A 25,135-nucleotide genomic window follows, 5' to 3' on the forward strand; every position below is an offset into this window, starting at 1 on the left:
TGTAGGGTGTTCAAAATTCAACGATCTTGTGATGCTTTCTTTTTTATTCCATTACAAGATAGCCCTTTACTGCAATACAATAGTCTAGAGTAGTTAGTTAGCGAGCCAACCTTTAGATATGCTAAGGCATTTATTTTTCTTTAGTGTTAGCCACAGTCGATGCCAGACCGGAAATTCCGAAATTATAAATTCTGAAATTCTCCCTGCCGGGAATCGAACACGGGTCGACGGCTTTAAACAGCGCTCACCGCTGCGGTAGGGAGGTCACAGAAATATATTGCTTTATTTCTTCAGAAATGGGATATCAGAAATTTATTGTGTGAAAAAAGTCGCAGCAAGCCGCTTGTCGAAAATAAAACAAGTTGTTTGTCATAATTGTGTATATTTTTAGCACATTATTACTTATATTTACAAATGCTTTTGTTTAATAAAGATAACGTGTACAAATAATAATTTTTGAAATTACACTTTTCTTTTATTTTATCACTATTCCTTCAAATTAAAAATTTACCTAATTACTTAAAGAAAATGAATTGGACAAAGAGGTAGATAAAGTATTCATAGCGCAAAATTATTATATTTTAATAAATACAGTTAGATGTTTTTGAGAACTTTTAAGTTAATAAAATATTATTAAGAGAGAAGGAAAGAAAAATCATCTTAATTTTCGCACAGTTGTGAAAGATTTTAATCATAGAAATTTTAATAACACGACACTAGAAATTCCGTGTACGTATCCCTTGTCGCCGCGAACGAGACTCTAAGCACTCGAATTTTATCAAAACATTTGCAACAGTTTATCGTAATTTTTAATCTACATTGCCTCTGACGCTTTAAAACAACTAGAGCACGCCGCTGTGAGAACATAAATGTATGATGGTCAGTATGTGCGTGTACGTATAGTGGTACGGCCGCAAGGAGCAGTCGTTCGGCGATATATGTGTGATGTGTCTTGTCATTAAGATTTCTATGGTTAGAACATTTGTATCATCTTTAAAAAAAAATGTGTGGCAAAGGAGCATGGTTTTCAGTGGTTGGAGTGTTAAAAAAAAAGAACAATAGAAATACAAAGACAGAACTACTTAGTAGCGATCTCTGCCAGGCAACCTTTGGATTAGGACAAGATGATCCATTTAGTAGTTGACGGTAATTATTTTACCGCTAATGCTCTAAACGTTTACCGTAAAATGGGGAAAATGAAGAAAGTTTGTGAGCTAGCAACATTACGCGGGTGCTAAGTGAGACGTGCGCGAAGCGTTTTCACTGTTATTGTTTTCAAAAATGGCTAAATGAGTTTTCTGTATATTCTTAGTTCTGTACTCGCGACTAAATAATAACAAGCAATCGAAGTAAGGGACAATAACACAGAATGTAAGAAAAAAATTTGCACTACACTAAACTTAATTATGTATGAAAAACATCAAAAGATAAAATTAAAACGAATCCAACTACAAAGTACATAAATAATTGAACTATAACCAACGGAATAAAATACACATTTGTGCAGCGGCCAGTCTTAGTTGGACGAACGTGTTAATACGTTAGTCCATCAATGCTAAGTTGGGGCCAAAGCTTATATAATAATTTATTTATTTATTGTTATTAGGTACACAAAACAGGTTAAAACTAAAGGTAGATCGAAATATAAGTAACAACAATTTTTGTTCTAAGCTAAAACCCAAAGTACGTGTCCACAACTTGGAATTATAATGTTGACAAAAAAAAAAACATTTATAAAATATATAATTTATAATCCCTAAAGTTACGTGTAATAGTGGTGATTAATTTGATTTTTAAAAATAATTATCCTTTTGTTAAAAATATCAATTTTACGATTACTCGATACTAAATCATTATACATATATGTATAATACTTTTCTCAAACATGTCTTTCGCAATCAATGACAAACTACAACCAACAATAAATTTTCCCGCGTAAAGTGTTCATTTGTTTTTTTGACGTGACAACGTCTTATAATTCGATGGAGCCGGCTGCACGCACGAAAAAACATGACCTATGCGGCGTTACCTCGCTCTGAGGCGTTCCACTCAAGGCTTGAAGTGCAAGCGAGAGCGCGGAACGAGCGACAAAGAGGCACAGCCGGTCTCCGCGTTCGACATCTGTCTCTCTCCTACTTGAGTGAGCGATGCGTCCGCGTGGACAGCTTCTATACAATAATACATTTACATGTTTTCGGCAAGGATTAAGTGCAGTGAAAAGTGAATGTGGTGTCAATTGTTTATAGCAACGATAATATCTATCAAACAAATAAAATTATAATTTTCTTTTGAAAAATGCAACCATTCCATCAGTATAATTTAAAAAAAAAACAGCAAACATTCATTTGCAATCCATTTCGAAATTTTAATAAAACCTTTTACAAGTATTGTTTATTGTTTATAAATTGCTTCATGTACACACATAAGAGATTACATGACGTTGCAATTTTTATTCCTTTACTGAACCGAAATTACAAATTAAATTATTATTATTGCAATAGATTTAAATTTAAAAGAATGAACACTTAAAACATTTAAGAATGTTGCAACTTAAATCATAAAAGTAATTTTGATTTACAATAATTTAATTAATCAGTTATAGAATTAAGATTTAACGTCACTTACAGTGTTTTTTATAATTGATAACAAAGATATCATGATACCTCCTTCGTTGCTATGTTTCGGAGTAAAAAATCGTTCCATTTTTAAATTAGGTACACGACAGATATGAGTATACTATTATCCGTTCCTTATATTCAATCTATCCGTAATGTAAAGATTTTTTATTTAATAGCAACGTTGTTATTGTTAAGAATTATGCATAAAATTTTAAACAAAAGTAACTTTGCTAAGCAACTTATCAACAGATTACAGATATATCGCATTTAGAAAACCGACGCGACGTTTGTAATTTAATTGGCCGCTTAACAACGATGTATACTTTTTTTTCCATACAACTTTTGCCGGCCGCTGCTTGCATTTATTCGGCCAGTAGTTAAAAGAATGTCGATATATCTCGAATAATATAATGCTTAAATTTCCAGGCATGTTTGAGTAAAATACCTTATATACTATATTAAAATAAAAAACAAAAATAAAAGACATGTAGACGGTGCAAGTGTTATTATAGATTTTCTAGAGAAGTCCTTAATATTTATGGTTATAATATAAGTTCTATGTATATGTGTTCTAATACACAAGAAATTAATAAAGAATGAATATTTAAAAAATAACCGTTTTTACTTATGTACACGCGTTAAAAGTTATACTTCTTTGGCGTAACAATATAAAAATCTATTTAAAAAAAATATTTTACGCCTTATTCCACTACGTTTGTAGATAAAACGACATCAACAATAGAAAAAAGGTATTTAATACATTGATTTTAAGTTTTATTATAACGCATTATCCACCTATTCTCACTGAATATTTAAATTTGAGATATTTGTACAATTGAATCAATTAAATCACCGGAATGAGCCCGCAGACTTTGACAATTCAAAGTGTACTCTGTCAAACCTTATAGCTAATTCCCGGTTTTTTGTGAAGGTGTTTTATGCATCGTAAAAAGTGTGCTAGCGAACGATGTATTCCCCTCTCACTCGGTTTCGCAACTACCTTCATCCTGTTAAAATCGTGTAACTATGTGTGAGCGCATTTGTTACACCGTATAATTTCACTTCCATGATTTTTTTGACGGCGCTAAGGAAGCATAACTTCAACTAAAAATTCTACTAAAAAATTTCGGAATAATATTTCATTGAGGGTATAAAAATAGCTTCATCAATGTTAATTTTATACTTGGACTTTAAAATGGGAATCTTAAAGGAAAATGATAAAAGTAGACTAGGTCTCCGATTAATATTTTTATTGAACTGTGTCTTAGAGTGCGACATACATAATACTTAACAATTATTTAGATGATATACACATTTACAAAAAACTGAAAAAAAAAAATTCTAATCGTTGAGTCTGAATATTTTATGGAGCACTGGCACAAATGAGTGGTAGCCTATACACTACGGTCAACTGATGCGAACGATAATCGCCGCCATATTGGTCTCGGCTGCCTGTCACTTTATCCCTACCCCGCCGACCGTCACGCGACATGCAAAACACAGACGAAAAAGTTCGAGACGATGTAATAAAAGTTTCACTTTAAAAAATCATCTATAACGTATTTTATATATAAAATATATAAATGAAATATGTCAAAACAATATGAAAAGAGGGCGTGGTGACAAAATGACACTATATAGGCGGAGACAATATACTCAACTAAATTTAAGATATGGTTTAATGATATGACAAGCATTCTCCCACTACGGGTAGCTTCTGATAAGATTCCCTATCAAGCTATTTTACACAATATACTCCGACGCACCGCGTCCACTCGCCCTCCTTAGCTTAACGTTTGCTTTGTTTGTTAACGTTTGCTTGGCTAATAAAGGTATTTTTTTTATACCATTACCAGTTAGCCCTTGACTGCAATCTCACCTGGTGGTAAGTGATGATGCAGTCGGTAAGCGCAGCGTTGAACCCCCAACGAGGTGGACAGACGACATTAAGCGCGTCGCAGGTAGCCGCTGGATCTAAGCGGCTCAGAACCGTGGAATTTGGAACTCCCTACAAAAGACCTATGTCCAGCAGTGGACGGTTATCTGTTGATATAATGATTGGCGCAGTGGCCAGCCCTGCTTTCCGAGTCCAAGGCCGTGGGTACGATTCCCTCGACTGGAAATTGTTTGTGTGATGAACATTAATGTTTTTCAGTGGCTGGGTGTTTATATGTATATTATTCATAAAAATATTGATCACTCATCTTAGTACCCATAGCACCAGCTACGCTTACTTTGGGGCTAGATGGCGATGTGTGTACTGTCGTAGTATATTTATTTATTTATTTTCATTAATCCAGAAACTTTTATTCTACTATTTTAATTGTTAACATCTTTTGTTTGAATTCCATAGCGCTACGACAAACATTTTATAACTGGTCATCAGTGGTGACCTTGTTCATTTTAGAAAATATACATTCATTAGGTACCCATAATGATTTGCATTTTGGATCCGACAAAACAGAACTGTGACGAAACGAAAAACTATTAAACAGAAAAAAAATCATCTACGTCTAATAAAACGTACTTTCATGAAACGAGAATTTGTCAAAACGGTTTCATGTGTCATGTATATATATATACCTCAATGATCTACTTAAGCGTTAAATGATATCTTACAGAGTAAATTGATACAGGCAATCTTATTTGAACTCTGTTAGCTCCGCGATTGTGTGAAGTTAAACGAAATGAGGGTAGTTATCGAAATGAAGGAAGATATAGTGATAAGGGTAATAACTGTTATGAGGGCCAGATCCGAGGTAGTTTGTGAGGAAGAATTGCATGCGTCTGCATCGTTGCAGCTTTGGAGACAGCCGTGGACGTACCTGTGAAAAAATTAAGTTTTTATTCGCCGATTCTGTGTAGACATAAGTCTCATGGGCTAGTGTAAGGTTACTTGAATTTTCGTCACAGATAAATGCCATTCTAAGCTAGATTATCAATACGAGATGATATGCAAATCAATAAAATGAATCTAGAAATTATAGAAGAACTAGGTCGTCAATCCTTTTTATAAAAACAGTCATGGATTTGGAGTATTCAAAGTCAAAGTCAAAGTCAAAAATATCTTTATTCAAGTAGGCCCACAGGTGGCACTTTTGATGCGTACATAAGAACAACACGGTAGTGAGATGATGGCGATAACCACATTCGTAAACTTAAAACTAAAGCTACGAGGGTTCCAAACGCGTCCTGGTCTAAGAAGAAGCCCACAACAAACTTAGCCGGGTGTTTTTTTTTTTTTTTTGTTATCTCCATCTCACAATGTCATTTTAAATTATTAGAAGAGCAACCTGGTTAGAGCAATAATTTACACCCAAGCTTTTTTATCGTTTACGTAGTCCTTTATACTATAATAGGACTTTTCTATAAGCTTACGTTTAATACAAACTTTGAACTTTTTAAGAGACATCTCCAAGATGACAATTGGTAGTTTATTGTAGAATTGTATGCAATTTCCTTTAAACGAATTATGAATTTTATGTAACCTAGTATATTGCACTGTAAGTTTATTCTTACTTCTAATGTTTAAATTATTGCAGTCACATTTTTTCTTAAATTTAGAAATGTTTTTATGAACGTACATTAAATTTTCAAATATGTACTGACTATACACTGTCATTATTTTAAAATTATAATATTTATGTTTCATAAGAATGGGCTGGCACGTGGAACGAAAGTTGGAAGAACTGGCGACTAAAGTGACGCGGGGATTAAAAAGAAAAAGGAGAAGAAAGAAAAGTGACATTTGGCGAGATTTTAAAAAAGAAATAGGGAAAGGAATATTTTAGTAAAACAGTTTTAAGACTAAAGTTGAAGTATATTGTTTGCGTAATCAACCAATTATATGTTAGTGTATGATTCTGAAATTGGTTTTTATTTGGACTGGTGTCTTTTTATACTAGCATGCGCGGGACGAGAGAGTTATGTCGAAACATTATCTTGTCTTGTCTTGCCTCGTTGTTTAGCATGTTCAACTGCTCACGAATTCCGGGTCGTGCCAAAGTTAGGTATTGTGAATTTCCGGTACCAGCTCGGAGTTAGAAAATTTGGGGTGTCCACCCTCGTGAACACGTTAAGTTGTCGGTCACTTACATGTGACAACAGTCTTTAAAGCCCAACACAAGTTAGGCATTGTGAATTTTCAGTATCAGATCGGAGTTAGAAAATTTGTGGTGTCCACCCTCGTGAACACGGTAAGTTGTCGGTCACTTACATGTGACAACAGTCGTTAAAGCCCAACGCAAGTTAGGTATTGTGAATTTTCAGTATCAGATCGGAGTTAGAAAATTTTGGGTGTCCACCCTCGTGAACACGTTAAGTTGTCGGTCACTAACATGTGACAACAGTCTTAAAAGCCCACCAACCCGCGTTGGAGCAGCGTGGTGGGTTTATGTTCTATGACTGTCCTATCAACACTTGGCAGGGCATGCAAGGAATACATCCTTCATCATTCAACCTAAAGCCTAAATGTTAAGCCTAATGTGCCTGACCACGCCCTTCACAGCCGAATGCCGCTAAGCAGCATTGCAACAATCCCGCTTAACGGCAGAAATAAGCTTTCCAGGACACATCGTTATTTGTTAGTGCTCGTCATAATGGAGCTAAATCAGGTAAGCCACGCTCCAAAAATCCTAATAAAACTTACCTGTATAGTAAGTAGGGTGGCGCAAAAAAAACGACTTTTTTTTTTTTAGTCTCCCGTGAAAAATATCGGCTTTCGATGTTTTATGAGCTGTCTCCAAAGGAAAGCTCAAAAAAAATGTGTAAAAGGTCGCTCAGAATTATTTAAAATTTCAAAAATTAGCAAAAATCGATTATCTTTTTTTATTTTTTTTCTCGTTGCGGTATATTTTTATAGACAAAAAAAAATAAGTTCCTGAACGTTTCAAGTTTCAGTTCCTGAAAGAAAATTATATTTTTTTTCATCTTGTAGTGAATTTTTGTCGATAACTTCCTTAAATAAAAGGAAAAAAAAATTATGGGTTTTTAATTTGAATATTAAAAGGTCGCTCGACAAAATCCAAAAGTAACGCAGTTGCAAATAAAAAAAATTCAAAGCGACTATTTAAAAAATTTTTTTTTATAAAACATCGAAAACCAATATTTTTTCACGTGAGACTAAAAAAAAAACAGTCTGTTTCTTTGCGCCACCCTACTGTATAGTAACCCTCGGTAGTTCAACAGACAAATATGGGAATTTACTTATTTTTTCTTAAGGTAATTTTGGACTTACCAATGCATAAGTTTAAAGAATGTGTTAAAACACATTTATTACAGCGAGGTTATTATAAAATTGATGAATTTCTTAATGACAAGGTTGCTTAGAAGCATCCGGCTCCGCTTTCATCTCTCACAAGATAGAAAAATGAATTTTGAAATGTAAAATGTAAATTGTTAATGTTGGAAAAGAGCAACTGCTGAGTTTCTTGCCGGCTTCTTCTCGGTAGAATCTGCCTTCCGAACCGGTGGTAGAGTCACTACACACAGACAGACTTGACGTTTCAAAAGTGCTTATAGGCCTACTTGAATACACCCGTGTAAATGGTGTGCTTTGCTGCAGTTTTGCGTTTTATCTATTGCGTATTTAAAATGGTAGAGTAAATTTTTTTATTTTTGTTTGATACACATAATTTGAAATAATATACTCCTATACATGCAGTGGCGTGCACTGGGTTTCTTACCAGGGTAAATTCTCCTCCTATACGAGTCATATATCAATTTTAGGGTAGGCAGTGCTTTTGTGAATGTATGAAGTGCACGCCACTATATACACGACATCATTTATATCTTGAAAAACCTGATAGAACTTACCTGTCGTTATAGTAAAACCTTCCGCAGTGCGACATGCGTATGATTTCTGTATCTGTGGTCGCTGTACCGGAGTCGAGTCCACATCCACGCACAGTTATCGACTCGCCATTGTCGTCTGGAAAAAGATTTTATAATGAACTCCTTAAACTTAATCCTTTATGAAAATTAAGCTTAATTTGCTATACTCCGTGAAAAGCAGGAGAATCTGTATGGTGTAATTTATAATTTCTTCAATCCTTATACTCCACCGAACAGATCTTCGGCAATGTACCCTCTACGCACGTTTCGCTCCGAAACCGGAGCATTAGTTAAATTATATTAGACTAGCTGTTGCCCGCGACTTCGCCTGAGTTTGTTTTTGTTTTTTGATGTGGAATTAAATTTAGTTGTAGATCTAAAAAAAATTAAAGCATTCGGTGTCGCTAAGCCTTAAATGAGGGGTCTGCTTATGTCCGCTGAGGAGTTCTGTCCTCTATCTCCAACCACAGTTTGGACAAAATTAAACACAAATTATAACCTCTAAAGTACAAAAATAATTATTTAAATCGGTTATAATTTGTCGTAGTTAAGGTATAAATCGTCAAACACTTTCATCCCCTCTCCCAAATAGGATCGGTTAAGTAGTTTTTGCGTGAAAGCGTCACAAACAAACTTACATTGACTTTTAGTAGGGATAGGGCTAGGGATGTATGTAAGTACTTAATCTGTAATTTAAAGTTATGTACCCTGATAAGTCGACTCGGCTTATAGTCTAGTCGACAAGTTGAAAATGATACAAAACAGAGATACTGCTCTTAAAGTTACGTGCGATAGCTCATCGGATCCGGAATGACGCCTAGAAAAATGTGCCAAAAGAGTGTATTAGCACATAAAAATTGAAGAAGTCATAAACAATTGAAGATGAAAAAAAAATGGCAATTCGTTTTTGCCAATATTTCATAAACTATTAATATTTAAGAAATTTCAAAATAAGATTCTGAAAGAGGAGAAAATATCCAATTAAAAACTCCCAACTCCCGGAACTCATTCTCCATTATTTATAAATTTAATATAACACTGAAAATAGGTCTGCGCACGACATTATTCGATTGCGCGCGCATCGTCAAAAGCATGCGGGGCACATTAATTAATTTATTTAAAGTATTCAATACATATTTTTTTTACTTGGAAAAAATTAACATGTGTTCTGAACACTATAAATAATTTATTTCCGTTGGAAATTTTACTTAAAGTTAATATTCCAATGAGTTAAACAATTGTTAACTAGCAAAATTTTCTTGAACTTCCGTCTTAATTGTAAGTGAAAAAAAATAATTTAAATAATAGTTGTAAAACATTTTCACTTCGTAGCAATCTTAATTACATACGTACTTAACAAGATTGTACCATAAAACTAAAATATTTACACTTTGTTTATAATAATTTTATTACTTGAACAAAAACTGAAAAATCCAAGTAATGTTGTTTCAATAAATAAATGTTAACAGTCTTACCAAAAACTCCCGCGATCTTGATGCACGAGGTTGCGGGGAATAGGCCATCCCTTCCCTTTCTTCCCCCCATACAGGGCGACTCCAGCATGTTCAGCGAGTGGTTGTTGTGGAAGGGGTCATCGCACTGCGGGGATCGCCCATTCATAGACACGCACTTAAAGCAGTCTATACTGGCCACTGTAACACGTTTAGTGAAGTTGATGACCTGGCTTATGAAAACTGAAACGAGCGAGCAGTGTTTGTTGTAAACTAACTTTTCTTTTTAACCCTCGACCCCAAAAACGACGGGTTATGTGTTTGATGTCTGCGGCATCGTATTTCCAGAACGGATGAACCGATTTTGATATTGTTCTTTTTAGTTAGAAAGGTGAATTAGTCGGGCGTGTTTTTAGATCTGATGAAAATCTGTCCAAGATGGCCGCCGCCATTAAATTACGGATTACATATTTATCACTACTCCCTCAATATTGGTATCAAATGAATTGGTTTTACTAAAAGAGTACTATGACCTCTTTCAAATCCAAGATGGCCGCCACCGATGCCGACGTCAATATGGATTTCAAATGAAAGACTAGCAGAATGTAGGTACACCATTGAGAGTCGGGTGTTATTTTTAATTTAAAATTGTAATACAAATATTCTTTATTCATATAGGCCTATCACAGGCACTTATGAAGCGCTCATACATATATGTTTCCAGTATTATTGTGACGCAATGATAACTTCGTTCGCCAACTTAAACCTAAAGCTACTGGGGTTCCAAACGCGCCCTGGTTTAAGAATAGCCCACAACAAACTTAGCCGGGGAATTTTGTTTTGTTATCGCCATCTCACAGTCCATTAAGATTTAGTTATGAAATTAGAGCGATTCCCATCCCATCTTTTTTATCGTTTAAGTAAACCTTAATATTATATTATGTTTCTTATTACGTTTTATATAAACTTTGAACTAGCTGAGAGACATCTCAAATATTTCATTCGGTAATTTCCCTTGAATTAATTATAAATTTTTTGTAGCCTAGTAAACTGCACAACAAGTTAGTTCATATATGAATACATTTGAAATAAGTTAAAGGATAAGTATATGTTAAGGATATGGGATATTGACTTTTCATGTACATTTATTAGTTGAGAACGATGATTTCTTACCAATTGATATCCAGGACAGAATGATGAAAGACGCGATGTAGACGTTCGTACCCCACAGTGAAGACCCCATTTTTGACTGTAAATAAATAAATAAATATACTACGACAATATACACATCGCCATCTAGCCCCAAAGTAAGCGTAGCTTGTGTTATAGGTACTAAAATGACTGATGAATATTTTAATGAATAATATACATAAATACTTATAATATACTAAGATACACCCTGACACTGAAAACATTCATGTTCATCACACAAAAAAATTCCAGTTGTGGGAATCGAACCCACGGCCTTGGACTCAGAAAGCAGGGTCGCTACCCACTGCGCCAGTCGGCCGTCTCATAAATATTAGGTAGATAAAGCACGTGCGATCAGAATTCAGAAGTAAGCCGAAGTCCGGACTGAAGTATTTTTAAAGTTATATTTATTTTGGCGCGTTAGGGAAAAATGGTGAGAGTAATTTTTTACCATGCGCGCGCACACCGTTACAAAAAACCGACACGTATTTAGCTATAATCAACATTTCAGTTTTTCTAAAAAAGGTTTCACAGTTGACTTCCAATAATTCAAACAATACCTATTTTCTATTATTAGTGTAGTTTTTTCTACAAACGTAGAATAAGGCGAGATATAAACTTTTTTAAAATGATTTTTTGTCTTGTTACGCCAAAGAAGCATAACTTCGAACGCATGTAAGGATCCACGTCGGGATGACATCAGAAATCGGGGAACTGCGGTGCATCGATAATGCAGTCGTGTCATGTCATGAACATAAATTGTATGTTATTGTCCTTTTTATGATTATTTTGTTATTGATTAGTCGCGAGGATTCAGTGACGACGAAGATAATGGGACTGGCTGAAAACCAGTGCTGCGCGTTTTAGTATGCAGCTATACTGAGCCAGCTCCTTTGTCACACATTTTTTTTAATTTTTATTCTTTAACAATTTATAACACAAATGTAAAATTTTACACAAATGTGTGTCCAATAAAGACGATTTTCTTTCTTTCTTTCAAAAAAATATCTGACAAATGTGCAATTATATTCGTAGCTATCAAAAGTTTAATTATTTACCCACTGTATAAATTTACTGTAACACTTTCATAATTCGGTAACACGTTGTTTATAAAACAATAGAATATATATTTTATACACATATACATAGCATTGCCTAGTTTGTCGTTAGAACGGGCTTCGAATCGTGTAATGACAATTATTTAAGAGAGAAATATAATCAAGAATAACGTATATTTTTTTTGTTGTGAAAAACAACATAGATCGGGGGTTTCCCAACCTTAATAACCCTCTGTGTTGTGTCTGTCTGTGGCATTGTATTTCCAGAACGGATGAACCGATTTTGATGTTGTTTTTAATGTTGGAAAGGTGTGTTATATAGTATAAGTCTTAGCGGTGTTTGATGAATATCGGTCCAAGATGGCCGCCACAAAGTGGCGGATCAGATATTTTTTAACAACTCCCTCAATATAGATATCAAATAAAAGGGCTTGACTAGTAGTATACTATACACTATGACAAATTTCAAATCCTATTTGACCGCCACTGCAAATTGTTAATGTAAACTTTTTACAAATCCTCAAATGTGCATTAAATAAAAGGACTTGACTAGTAGAATAATGTACACAAGTCACAATATTGGAATTCGGGGATTTTTTAATTTATATTTTATCAAGCTACAATAAGTTAGCGGCTAGGTATATCTCAAGTAACCTTGACTTGTCGAAATTCCCACGTGGGCTAAATATGAGCTGTACAATAAACAACTGAAGCGAACAAAATAAACATTACGCGGGTCATAGCGTGCGAATCTTGAATTTTGGTATATGCTACATGTGGCGTACATAACTGTAAATTGTATACTAGTTTTTGCCGGAGACTTCGTCCGCGTTTATTTATTACCAGCGGCACCCTGCCACACTTCGCTGTGACACATTTTTGGTTGAAAAAAGAGAAACAAAACAAAGAATACATAACATATAAGTTTAATTTTGCAATATTTGCGGATATACAATTTTTTTTTTGTTTTTCCAGTTGCGTCATAAAGTGATATAAAGACTCGCGGATATTATGTGACTGATGCAAAAAAGAGATAAAAACAATCCTTGATGCGTATTTTATATAATGCTAAAATTTCAGCTCGAAAACTCAAAAAGTAATGCACCGATGCAGTACTTTTTCAGTTTTTGAAGCGTACACAAACCAACATAACATTTATATAAAAATAAATTATCAAAAATTCACAGGAACCCATAATTTTATTTCATAAAAACATTGTAATGACAGTAGAGAAGTCTTGTAAAATATTGAATCAATTTGGTGCAGTCGTTCGGAAGTTATGCGCGTACATACATTCAGTGGCGTGCACTTCATACATGCACAAAAGCACTGCATACCCAAATTATTTTATATCACTCGTATTGGAGGTGATTTTTTCCATTATATGCCATTTACCTGCTTTATGCATACCTTGATATAAAACCCTATGAACGCATTGCGTACATTTCAGCGACACATTTTTATTTATATGTTTCATATATACAACTGTGTTCTGATCTGCAGTCACCACACTATTTTGAGTCCACAATATTTTGGCGAGTGCTGAGTTTTAAACTGACGGTCAAGATCAGTGGCATGCACTCTATATATGCGCAAAAGCTCTGCCTACCCTAACATTTTTGTATCACTAATAAATGCAAAGGATTTTTCCATTTTAAGGCATCTTCTTTCTTTATGCGTACGCTGGTCAAAAATTCTGTGCACGTCACTGGGCATGATGTAAAGCAACAGAAAGCTTTGAAAAAAAATAATGTGATATAATTTAGGGGCTGGTGATCCTTATCACAGATAAAATCTAGCTAGTATAGTTTGTCAACTCTTTATATATGCAATTATGATAAAAGGAATAAACGATATTATTATAAACGAAATGATATACGCAAGATCGTATATAGTCGTATTGTTTAGAACAAAACTAAAAAAATATTTTTGATTTTTGTTTTGTTTGTAACAAAAGCTATAAAATACGTGAATATTATTTGAACCTACCTTGATTTCGTTAGCCAACACTAAATCGATATCACGTATGATTTATTGCCCCGATCACACTATAAACACCTTGTTTTATTAAAAAAAAACATCTCACTATCATAAAAAACCTCGTTAAACGATAAAATAGAAACGAAATGCCATAAGAATTAGGTTAATGTTCCGTTTTTGTGTACAATTATGCGGTATGTCGTAAATTAAACGGTTTTTACACGTCGCATGTGTATTTCAGCGCCGCTTTGGGGGTATTGACTGAAATTCTGTAGCGCTGTTTAATAGAGCTTTTGATTCAGTGTTGCCACACTACGCGAGCTTTCGTTTTCTCCCAAATGGGAGTTTAAAATTTAAACGAGTATCGATTAATTTACTGCAATCGCATGCTTAGTTTATAAAGTTCTTAAGTTAAATGCGACTTTATGAATACTCTTGTTAAATTAGCCTTTTAAATTGACTTTTAAATAACTAAGCAGCTCTCACTGTATCGAAGAAATAAATTATTTACTTTTAAATTCATAATTACTGCGTATACCTAGAATATTTTTGTTGTTTCGATACCTAGGTAGGTACTTATTTTCAAACGAAAGCATATAAATCCTGTTTCCCTTATTTATTTTCATTGCTACGTAGCGATAGGGCCGCCAAAATGTACACGTTGTTTCGTTATTGGTTTTTATGTTTTGTGTGGTGGTTTCATCTACGTTTCTGATACGGACTGCTAAGGTTTGGTGTTTTCTGATTCTTACAACTTGAATGCTTTCAAGGCCTGAGTGAATAGGCATTTACTAGGCAAGCGCACCTCAATTTGACCTCATCATTGCTTTACTTCAGGCATGATAGTTGTCAATCGCAAGTCTATCCAGTATAAATAAAAAGAAGGTACTTTTTGTGGTGAACAAAATTATTAATTAATTAATTATGTCTTTCATTCACTAATTAATTCATTCATTCATTCATAGTTTTTGTTGTAGGTGTCCGTCTTAGGTATTCTTTCATTTTTTACAGCAGATGGTAGTTATCCATTTCCCCACTAAGACTTTTTTTTACCGTAAAAGAGGTCGGAATTAAAGAAGACTAAAGTCGCTTGACGATATCGTATCGTAGTTTAGGACCTCGCACTTTATGTAATGTGTTACTTACTCTTAGCGACTTGAATTCACTAGCGTACCTATCTTTCTTCAATCTATATATATCTATATACCTTAATATATTCTACATTTTTATATATGTTATTAATGTTTTTACCTACACTTGGAGGAATTATCAATTTTGTAAAAGTAAAATGCATATGAATATTTTTGGAACGGACAGACTAGACGGCCGCTATAAGACTGATATAAAAGCATATACTTATTTCGGCATCGACCGTAAGTGAACGGAAGCTTAGTTAAAGCGATCAGACCGCGTTTGACAGAGTAGCAGGTTCAAATCCTGTTTGTCACGAAAATTTTTATATGCATTTTAAATTTGTAAAATATAAACTAACTGATGCCCGCTTTCTTCGTCCGCGTTCATTACGGTTTTTTACAAATTCTGTGGGAACCGTTTTTTTTACTGGGATAAAAAATTTGCCTGTACTCTCAATCTTTTAAATAACTAGGTATGTCAATAATCAATTTAATGATAGGATTTCTTGGTTAGTGTGTGAAAGGACATGCAGACAAACTAACAAACACACTTTTGCATTTATAATATTAGTTAGGATTACCAATACATAAGTTTAAAGAATATGTTAAAACACATTTATTACAACAAGTTTACTATACAATTGATGAATTTCTAAATGAAGGCTCCGCTTTCATCTCTCACAAGATAGAAAATTGAATGTTAAGATGTATATAGTTGATGTTGGACAAGAGCAACTGCTGATTTTCTTGCCGGTTTCTTCTCAGTAGAATCTGCCTAAGATGTAAATAGTTGATGCTGGAAAAGAGCAACTGCTTGTTGCCTTCTCAGTAGACTTTGCCTTCAGAACCAATGGTAGAGTGACTACAAACAGACAGACTTGTACTGGGCCTACATCAAATAAATGAATTTAAAATTTTGAATTTTTTGAACTTAAGTCAGGATATGAATATAACTTTACAACAAATTGAATTACAATATTTATTTATGTACATTCAAACTTACTAACATTTACAATAAGTTGGTAACTGGAATTGAAATCTAGTATTTTAAAAGGTCTATAAAGCTTAAAAACTAGGCATTGTTTAATATTATAACTACTCATATATAAATGATTGATTAAAATAAAATATTTCTTTTCAATGACATCCCTAACTTCTAATACATAGCAGCCGTAATTATAAGTAACAGTTAGAATTTGAAATGCAGTGAAGTCATCATTGGGTAGAACAAAGCTTGAATTTGCAGCTAAAAATCTCTCATGCTGCCATAGGCAAGTGTTCGCTTTTTGTTTTTTTAGAAGCACACTCAGCCGATGGGCGAGTCCGTCCTTTTTGTACCGAACCTTCTTTGATTTGTCTATTTCAAAGTCATGGCTCCTCAGAGAGTCAACAGATGATTTTTTCTCCAATGCTATAACTTGTGGAATAGATTTTGTATTTGTTTGCGAGTTAACTATTTCTATTTCGTCACTGGTTTTTGAACTGTCCTTCGGAGTAGTGTCATACTCGCTTATTGACTGCTGTGAAGGGGTTTCTGAACTGAAATGGTTGTTGAAATATGATCTCACTTTTTCGCACAAGGCAACACTTAATGTTTCAGTTGTCAATGAATCATTTAAATTTTCTTCTTCTTTATTAAACTTGGTTATATTTGTTGATGTATTGTCACTTTGTCCTATGTTTATATTAGCAGATTCCGTTATTTCTTGCTTGATAATATTTTTACTGTAATAATAATTATCACAGTGTTTAAAATTAGTTTTTATAGCACCATTTATGGTATCAGAGCTTTCTTGTCTTGTTTTATCAACTAATTGGGTACAGTTTAATACTGGAGATACGCTTCTGCTGTTTTCATTATTTAACGATTTAATTTTAATGTTGCTGCTGTATTCATTAAACAGTTTTTTTCGAATATTTGGAGATATTTTAGGTGAAGCATGATTTAAAACTAATATAGGACTATTGATCGTATTAACTTCATTGTAAGTAGATTTTTTACTGTTACAACACAGTATAGGCGATGATAAAACCTTTTTGCTGTTTCTATCTACAAACTGTTGCTCGGATTTTGACGAAGTAATAACTTTTTGTAAAATTGGTGAAGTTTGGCCAATTTTCACATTTTTACTTTCTAAGCGCGTTTCAACGATCGTAATTTTTAGATTAGACAAGTTTTTCGAGGTGTTTTTCCTTTTTTTCTCTCGTTTCCTCTTCCTATTAACTGTTTGGATGCCTTTTCCGAGGTTCTCGTTAGGGTTCGGAGTTTCGTTATCACTAGAATCACTACATGACCAAATTATCTCTTCAGAGCACTCTTGAGAGTTTAACAAACGGAATTTTGATCTAAAATCATTCTCTGATTGGTTTTTCATTTACAAAAATTTAAATTACCAAAATAATGAACAAAGTGAAAATATGTCAAAATTATAGGCAAAAAAATTTTTTTGCTTTGTTCGATCCCGTCCGGAACAGGCAAAGGTATATCACTGTACAGCCATCGAAATTTAACAAACAAACTTTTTTGCAAGTCATGAAATATTGACAGTTATTGAGCGCCTATTAAAGTGCCAATATTGCAAACTAAATTTGAATGAAATTTCAAAATCAATAGAAATAACTCGGAAATCTTAATAATCAATTGAATTACTTTCAATTCTTTTCCATTTTTATTTAGATCAAAATAAAGTTATCCTGGAAATAACGCTGTCGGTAATGGAAACGATGACGAAAATAAAAGTTTGCTTGCACACAGACGACGTCACGCATAGGTAAAGATTATAAATTTTAAGTTTTATTTGTTGTTTTAAAATCATAAATAATTATTATTTTACTAAAATATTAATTGAACGAAAATAAAATTAGGGTTCCTATCAAACTCAGAATTCGCGCACAGCCGCTTGTTGATGATTTTTTGATGTGTAACTTGACTTGGCTTTAGAATACTTTTGTAATAAAATTGTAGCTTTGGGTTAATGTGGTTCTGCAAAATGCCATAGTGAGAAATTAAAATAATTATTACGTATATAATGAAAATTAGCCTAGATTACCAATATAAAAAAAATATAACGAACACGTTTTCAAAACAATAACAAAGTATTTAAGATCAATCATGATGTATAATATGAAGTTCAAAAATACTAGAGTCCCCAGCAGACGTTAAATGGTGTTAAAAAGTAACCAATATGTTGGCACTATTGACACAGTTGTTCGTGTTATTGTGCCAACTTCACGTTAATGTGCTCTCAAAACAAATACGTATATTGCATGCTGTACACAATTCCGTGCGCCTAGTTCACCCATACTCTATATGTGTTCAATTTGCGACTGATTATCCAATATCTCGTACTAGAATCCTAGTGGATTCGTTCAGGAGTTCGCTGAGCTCGTATTTGCGCCCCCCAGTCCCGTTCGGAGCCGGTCGTCGTCGTAAAAATGGAAGTTGATCGCGTCGCGTCGGACTCTGAAAACGTGGCGGTGGACGAAAAACTAGTCGAGGTTGAAGCTGCTGGGGACGCGACTGCGTCTCAACCGGAAAAATTACGCCGTAGGAGTAAGAAGTATGTCCGTAGCAATAGCAAGGAAACCGCGACTCCGGTAACCGGTGTTGCAGCTTCATTACCGAAATATCGTAATTGGAAGAACAGCCGTCGTTCTCGCAATGGACACGGCAGGGGCCTGCCCAAGAAAGGTAAGAGGAACCCGTAATACAAAATAAAAGTAGTTTAAAACATAAAAGTGCACAGAAATGCCTAGTTATACGGTAATTTGTGAATACAGATGCATTTGCAGAGTATTTACATAACTTTTTGTGTATTTACACAGCCGGCAAAATGGCAATATTTTGGTGTGCTATGTATATTGTAGGTTGCGGCATTTGTGAAGGTCAAGCTATGCTTTTGCGCAGTTGGAGGAAATAGTCAATAGGTTTCTTTTTAAAGTCCATTACGGTAGGTCGCCAATCGTTTAGTAAACTAACTAATCGCTTCAAGTTAGTTGAATGACTTGTTACGTAATCGTAGCTTGTAAACAACTTTCGACGTCCAAGGCTATTTTATACCTTAAATGCCGATCTTTTATTGATCATACGGAATCAACTAAGTTGATATTAGCTACATTATTTACCTCCTAAATAAAACTAATTTTTAAAACAAATCATCGTAAACTACTAAAATTTACTTTCGGTGAAAATCATCGTGAACATGTTACAAAATGATATGGTTGCTGAAATTATAAAAAAAACATACCTTATCTTAAAAAATACATTGTATCTGAAGTAGGTACTTATACTTTATTTTGTTGATAAAGAAATACTGATGCATTCAAAACATGATATTTTTTTTAAAATTTTTTAGCCAACTGGAGTTTGACATCCAAAAGCCATCAAGGTCAAGGTCACAGATACCTAGTTTCTAAATAGGGTTGCCACTATTTGTCTTATGTCATAAGGTAGGGTTGTCAGTTAACACAAACCGAATACTTTTTCAATTGATGAATGTTTTTAACACATGTTTTTTAGCCATGCCTTAAACACATGTGGCTTTTGGATTAAACTTACAAACTAAAAAACTAACTTGTTAATAATATGTGAACTCTTATCATGAAAAATGGTATGTCCTTTTTTGAATCTCATCATTGGATGTGAAAGATACCTTAAACCTAGCATGAGATGTCAATGTTGATTGGTGGGTTGCAAGGTTTACCTACATTTTAACTTCAGGACAGATTCAAAATTACAAACTTGGATTAGTTTTTGTGTGGAAGGCATAACTGCAATGGATGTGCAAAACAACTGCATGATTCGTCTTCTAGAGTCGATGGCCTCCTTAAACATGGGCAGCCCAAAAACAACCGCAATAGCTTGGTTGGTAGCCTAGTGCAGCTCCTCGTCCAGCGTTCATGTGTTTCGGATAGCCGCAGATGCATTCTGTATCGTATTCTTAGATGAAGCCCCATTTTGCAAGGGCCTTGGATTTCCGCACCCCTGCCCTGAGGTGGTTTAGCAATTTCTAAATAGGCCAACAGCACAGCTAGCATGGGCAGTAGACAATCATCTCCCCGCATCTCTTCCCACAGTTTTATTAACTCTCAGAGCATTGGCTCAGACAAGTGGTAATAATATCCCAATAAACTTCTCCTGTTCCATGTTCACGTGCTTTGGCATGTTTACACGTTTGCCCCTGTCAGGGCATATAATTTTTGTCCCCAGCCTGTTTTAGCCCTGCTGAGGTTGTGTCCCTCGGCTAGTCTCTCCTTGACACTGTTGCTCGGAAGTGTTTAGCGGCAGCTTCCATAGGAAAGACGTATAGCTTCAGAGAGCTGATTGAGAGGCTACTCAGAATTCGTGAAAGCGTAACAAACAAACTTACATTGACATTTATAATATTAGTAGGGATTACTAAATTGAAACTGCCTCGCATTAGTGTCTAGAGTAAAACCGAATTAACGGTGATACAAACTGTACATCTGTAAATAGTCCTCTTAGGTTTGATTTTATAAACACGATTTCTATCAGCAAAATGAACATAAAAAACATTGTAAACAGTCCGTCAGTCAGTTGAGCTTCCTGAATAGAAATAACAGCCATTATCAATGTTTTTCAAATTTCAAGGTGAAATTCTGTGACAAATACCTTCCTACCTACATATTTTGTTTATCAACTTAGCTAAGCAAGCGACCTTCAGATTGACTTGAATTTAAATATTATTGTGAAGTGTTTCGAGGCTCCAGTTTATTCCATATTATAATATTGATACCTAATTCTAAAGAGTTTGTTTTTTTGGTTTGTATGTGCTAACCTCTGTAACAAAATTATACCAGATGCAATGGCGTGCACTTAATACATGCACTAAAGCACTGTATACCCTAAAATTGATATATAACTCGTATAGATGGAGAATTTTTGCCCTTTTTATGCAATTGATCTGCTGAATGCGTATTTTTTTTTTTTTAATTATTATTTATGTACCATGAACATAAGATGTATGAAGTGTACAAAGGAAAGCTTATCTCTATAAGAGATCTCCAGCTACCCCAGGATGTGAATAAGATGATTTAATTGTGGTATAGGTAAAATAAAGGTACAATATACATACATAATTACTACTATGGATATTTAATATATATAAATAATAACAAAATTCTACATACTAATACAATAAAATTGCGTACCCTGGTAAGGGTGTACGCCCCTGACCGACCCTGATGTAACTGTTTTGTTTAAATAATCAGAATTTTCCGTACCCATGAGAATGTTGGGATTAAAAGGGGATAGCTTGCTTTATCGACTAGTTTGTAAAGTCGGCTTTATCGACTAGTTTGTAAAGTCTGCTTTATCGACTAGTTTGTAAAGTCTGCTTTATCGACTAGTCGCCGGATATTAGGCTCAAGCCTAGCCGGCACATGCCTACGTATTCATTCTTTGCGCACACAAACATACGGAAAATAATAATTTTATTCGTAACCTAGCATAACTTAACCGACTGGCGAAGTGGGCAGCGACCACTTTCTCAGTCCTAGGCCGTGGGTTCGATTCCCACAACTGGAAAATGTTTGTGTGATGAACATGATTGTTTTCAGTGTCTGGGTATTTATCTGTATATAATAAGTATTTATATGTATTATATTCATAAAAATATTCAACAGCTATCTTAGTACCCATAACAGCTCAGCTTACTTTGGGGCTAGATGGTGATGTGTGTATTGTCGTAGTATATTTATTTACTTTATCGTCACAAGCTTATCTACTCGGTGGTTTAATGATAGTTAATTTGGTCGCCGCGCTCTTATCATCTTAAACTGTCGAATGACATTTAAAACCGTATTTTAATTATTTGTTGTAAAAAAAAAAATGTGGCCAAGTGCACTTAAGGATACTCACAGACTGTAGACAATTTACAAGAATGTCAAATAAAAAAAAAAATCAAATCCATAATGCATTTATTTCAAGTAGGCCGAATATAAGCCCTATTGAAACGTCAAGTCTGTCTGTTTCCAGTGACTCTACCACCGGTTCGGAAGGCAGATTCTACCGAGATAAAGCCGGTGAGAAACTCAGCAGTTGCTCTTTTCAATTTACAGGAATGTCAAATTAAAAAAAAAAAAATCAAATCCATAATTCATTTATTTCAAGTAGGCCGTAATATAAGCACTTTTGAAACAGATTGAGCCGGATGCTTCCAAGCAACCTTGTTGTTATGGTCCTATCGAGCTATATCGAGCTATTGTCGCCGACTTGTAACCGACGAAACACGAATTATTGCAAGAGTAGGTTTATTTAAAAACAAGCTAAACAGTACTAAATAAAAAAATTAAACTATATTAATCATACATTTTAACAAAGAATTAAGACAAATTAAACTATTCATTATTCATTTATTTATACTCTTTGTTTGTACACAAATAAAAAAACACAGACAGAAGCAATATACAAAAGGCGGCCTTATCAATTCGTAGCGATCTCTTCCAGGCAACCTTAGGATAAGGAAAATAAAAGGATAACATACTGCAGGTTAACTAACCTAACAATAAAAAAAAAATTGTTGTTGTGCAGGAGCGCCTCGCGGTGCATCTCTGTACTTTTTACGTCGCCCAGGAAACCGCAAGGGTTTAAATTCTCTCTTGAAAACATTTTATCCCTATTTCCCTATCCCTACTTCCCTACTAATATTATAAATATCAATGTAAGTTTGTTTGTTACGCTTTCACGCAAAAAGTACTTAACCGATCCTCATGAAACTTTGTACACATATTCTTGGAAGTGTTAGAAGTAATATAGTATACTTTTTATCCCGACATTAAGCTCGGTTCCTTTGGGTGAGGGGATGAAAGTGTTTGACGATTTTACACCATAACTCAGACAAATTATAACCGATTTAAACAATTATTTTTGTACTATAGAGGTATATGTATTTAGTTTTGCCCAAATTTTGTGTAGATCTGATGAATGTGGTTGGAGATAGAGGACAGAACTCCTCAGCGTACAGCAGCAAACCCCTCATTTAAGGCTTAACAATACTGAATACTTTAATTTTTTTTAGAACTACAACTAAATTGAATGCCACATCAAAAAACAAAAACACGCTATATATATATGGTTAAAATCTCGCACTTGGCACTTTGGGTGACGGACGCCGCCATGTTGTCTGGCAGCGTTCGTGCAGCCTAAACGCTAAGCTAATAATAATATTTAACGGGTGTTACGTAGTTTGTTTTCGTTTCGCCCGATTCATCCGCGCCCGTACTGCGCAGTTGTTTTTTTTTAAATTTTATTATCTAACACCTGCTGACCAGTGAATGCTTTTATGTTCTATGCGATAATATACATATGCCCGTTTTATTGACGACGGGCAAGGCAATGCGTAAGTAACGCATAGTCAAAGATGTCCCCTATGCCCGGCTTCTTCTTAGACCAGGACGCGTTTGGAACCCTCGTAGCTTTAGTTTTAAGTTTACGAATGTGGTTATCGCCATCATCTCACTACCGTGTAATTCTAATGTACGCATCAAAAGTGCCACCTATGGCCTACTTGAATAAAGATATTTTTGACTTTGACATTCATTCATTCACTATCTACGCGACATCGTACCGGAACGCTAAATCGCTTAGCGTAACGTCTTTGTCGGTAGGTAGGTCCCTCCCACCTACTTTTACGTAGCAGCAAGGAAAGCACCTAGTAATATTCTACATTTTATTTGACACCGACTTAAAAATGTTGTCATCGTCATCATCAAAGTTCTGACAGCTCTGGGTGGGTATTTCTCTCTAGGCGGTCAGAAGCCGCTTCTTTCCAGCTCCGAACTACCAGAACCCTCATATCCCTCTCAACTCCATCACTCCACCGACCTCGGCCTCTACGCCCCTCCAAAATGCCCTCCATCAACATCTTTGGTTGCCCTGCCATGCCCTGCCCATTGCATTCTTAACAGTTCAAAAATCTTGACGACATTTGGTTCTTTAAAAAGTTCCTATAGTTAAAAATGTTGTGGAGAATATTTATTTATTTGCTTTATAGTTTTTATCTGTGTAAAATAAAACAAAATTTGTATACATTTATTTGTTATCTTTCAGTACTTTTGTTTTTGACAAACAAAGCAATAAAAAAAATGACAAAAAAAAAATAGTGAAGATACAAACCCAAAAAAAAATGCAACCGAATTGATAGCCTCATTTCTTGAACGAAGGTAAATAAATAGTACAAAAACGCTTCGCCTTTCGCTTCAGATTATATACAATGTCGACTGTTTATCAGCCGCTAAGTATTAAAAATACCTAAGGCCACGTAGGTATTTATGTACTCGGTTATCAGTGAGTCGATTGCTATTACATATTGTAGCTAAAATATAGTATGTAAATAGAACGTTGTGTATTTATACTTTTAAGAATCTTATTATTATTATTATTATTATAAACTAACTGTCGCCCGCAACTCCGTCTGCGTTTGTTTTTGAGACATTTGGCATTCAGTTCAGGTATAGTTCTACTGACATTTTTAAGTTGTGAATTCTCATAAAAAAAAAAAAGACGGTGTAGTCTTTTAAGAAATTTTTGTATCTACATCATAAACAATGTCTAAAAAGAATGGTCTGTCCTAGCTCCTCTTATCACTTACAAAGAATAGAAATCAATAAAGGCAGAATCGATATCGTTGTATATAATTTATATGCTATGGGTTAACGAAGAACATTTCTAACATTTTTTTTTATTTAGTCCTAGCACTGAAGTCCTTATAAATGTGGCAGCAGTTTAAGTATCGCTAAGCCTTAAATGAGGGGTTAGCTGCTGTCCGCTGAGGAGTTCTGTCCTCTAGCTCCAATCATATTCATCAGATCTACACGAAATTTGGGCAAAATTAAACAGATAATATAACCTA

At 34.5% G+C, this 25,135-nt stretch overlaps 3 protein-coding genes across 3 annotated transcripts in view; 1 reads left to right on the forward strand and 2 right to left on the reverse strand.

Annotated features, from left to right (window-relative positions):
- Positions 1-4,886: 4,886 nt before the first annotated feature.
- On the reverse strand, positions 4,887-14,411 carry LOC120635308. Its single transcript, XM_039906279.1, has 5 exons — positions 14,140-14,411; positions 11,075-11,150; positions 9,926-10,102; positions 8,433-8,547; positions 4,887-5,443 (listed from the first exon to the last, which is right to left on the reverse strand). The coding sequence occupies exons 2-5, from the start codon at positions 11,142-11,144 to the stop codon at positions 5,275-5,277; spliced, it is 531 nt and encodes a 176-aa protein (XP_039762213.1). The 5' UTR covers positions 11,145-11,150; positions 14,140-14,411; the 3' UTR covers positions 4,887-5,274.
- A 1,812-nt stretch (positions 14,412-16,223) lies between these two features.
- LOC120635463 lies at positions 16,224-18,032 on the reverse strand. The gene has a single exon (XM_039906488.1). It carries the CDS (start codon positions 17,636-17,638, stop codon positions 16,247-16,249), a length of 1,392 nt encoding a protein of 463 aa, XP_039762422.1. The 5' UTR covers positions 17,639-18,032; the 3' UTR covers positions 16,224-16,246.
- A 445-nt stretch (positions 18,033-18,477) lies between these two features.
- LOC120635090 (programmed cell death protein 4) overlaps positions 18,478-25,135 on the forward strand; it is a 37,672-nt gene continuing 31,014 nt past the window's right edge. The window contains exon 1 of the mRNA XM_039906004.1: positions 18,478-18,954. Coding sequence (XP_039761938.1) covers positions 18,699-18,954 — 256 coding nt within the window. The 5' untranslated portion in view covers positions 18,478-18,698. The remainder of the gene's footprint in view (positions 18,955-25,135) is intronic.

Source organism: Pararge aegeria, chromosome 26 (assembly GCF_905163445.1).
Source record: "Pararge aegeria chromosome 26, ilParAegt1.1, whole genome shotgun sequence".
In the NCBI taxonomy this organism is placed as follows: Eukaryota; Metazoa; Arthropoda; class Insecta; order Lepidoptera; family Nymphalidae; genus Pararge; species Pararge aegeria.

Coding starts and splice junctions, on each gene's coding strand:
- LOC120635308 (XM_039906279.1), bottom strand. CDS start 11,144: ATGGGGTCTTCACTGTGGGGTACGAACGTCTACATCGCGTCTTTCATC. Junction 10,103..11,074: donor TCTGTCCTGGATATCAATTG/GTAAGAAATCAT, acceptor AACGTGTTACAG/TGGCCAGTATAGACTGCTTT. Junction 5,444..8,432: donor AGGTTTTACTATAACGACAG/GTAAGTTCTATC, acceptor ATTTTTTCACAG/GTACGTCCACGGCTGTCTCC.
- LOC120635463 (XM_039906488.1), bottom strand. CDS start 17,638: ATGAAAAACCAATCAGAGAATGATTTTAGATCAAAATTCCGTTTGTTA.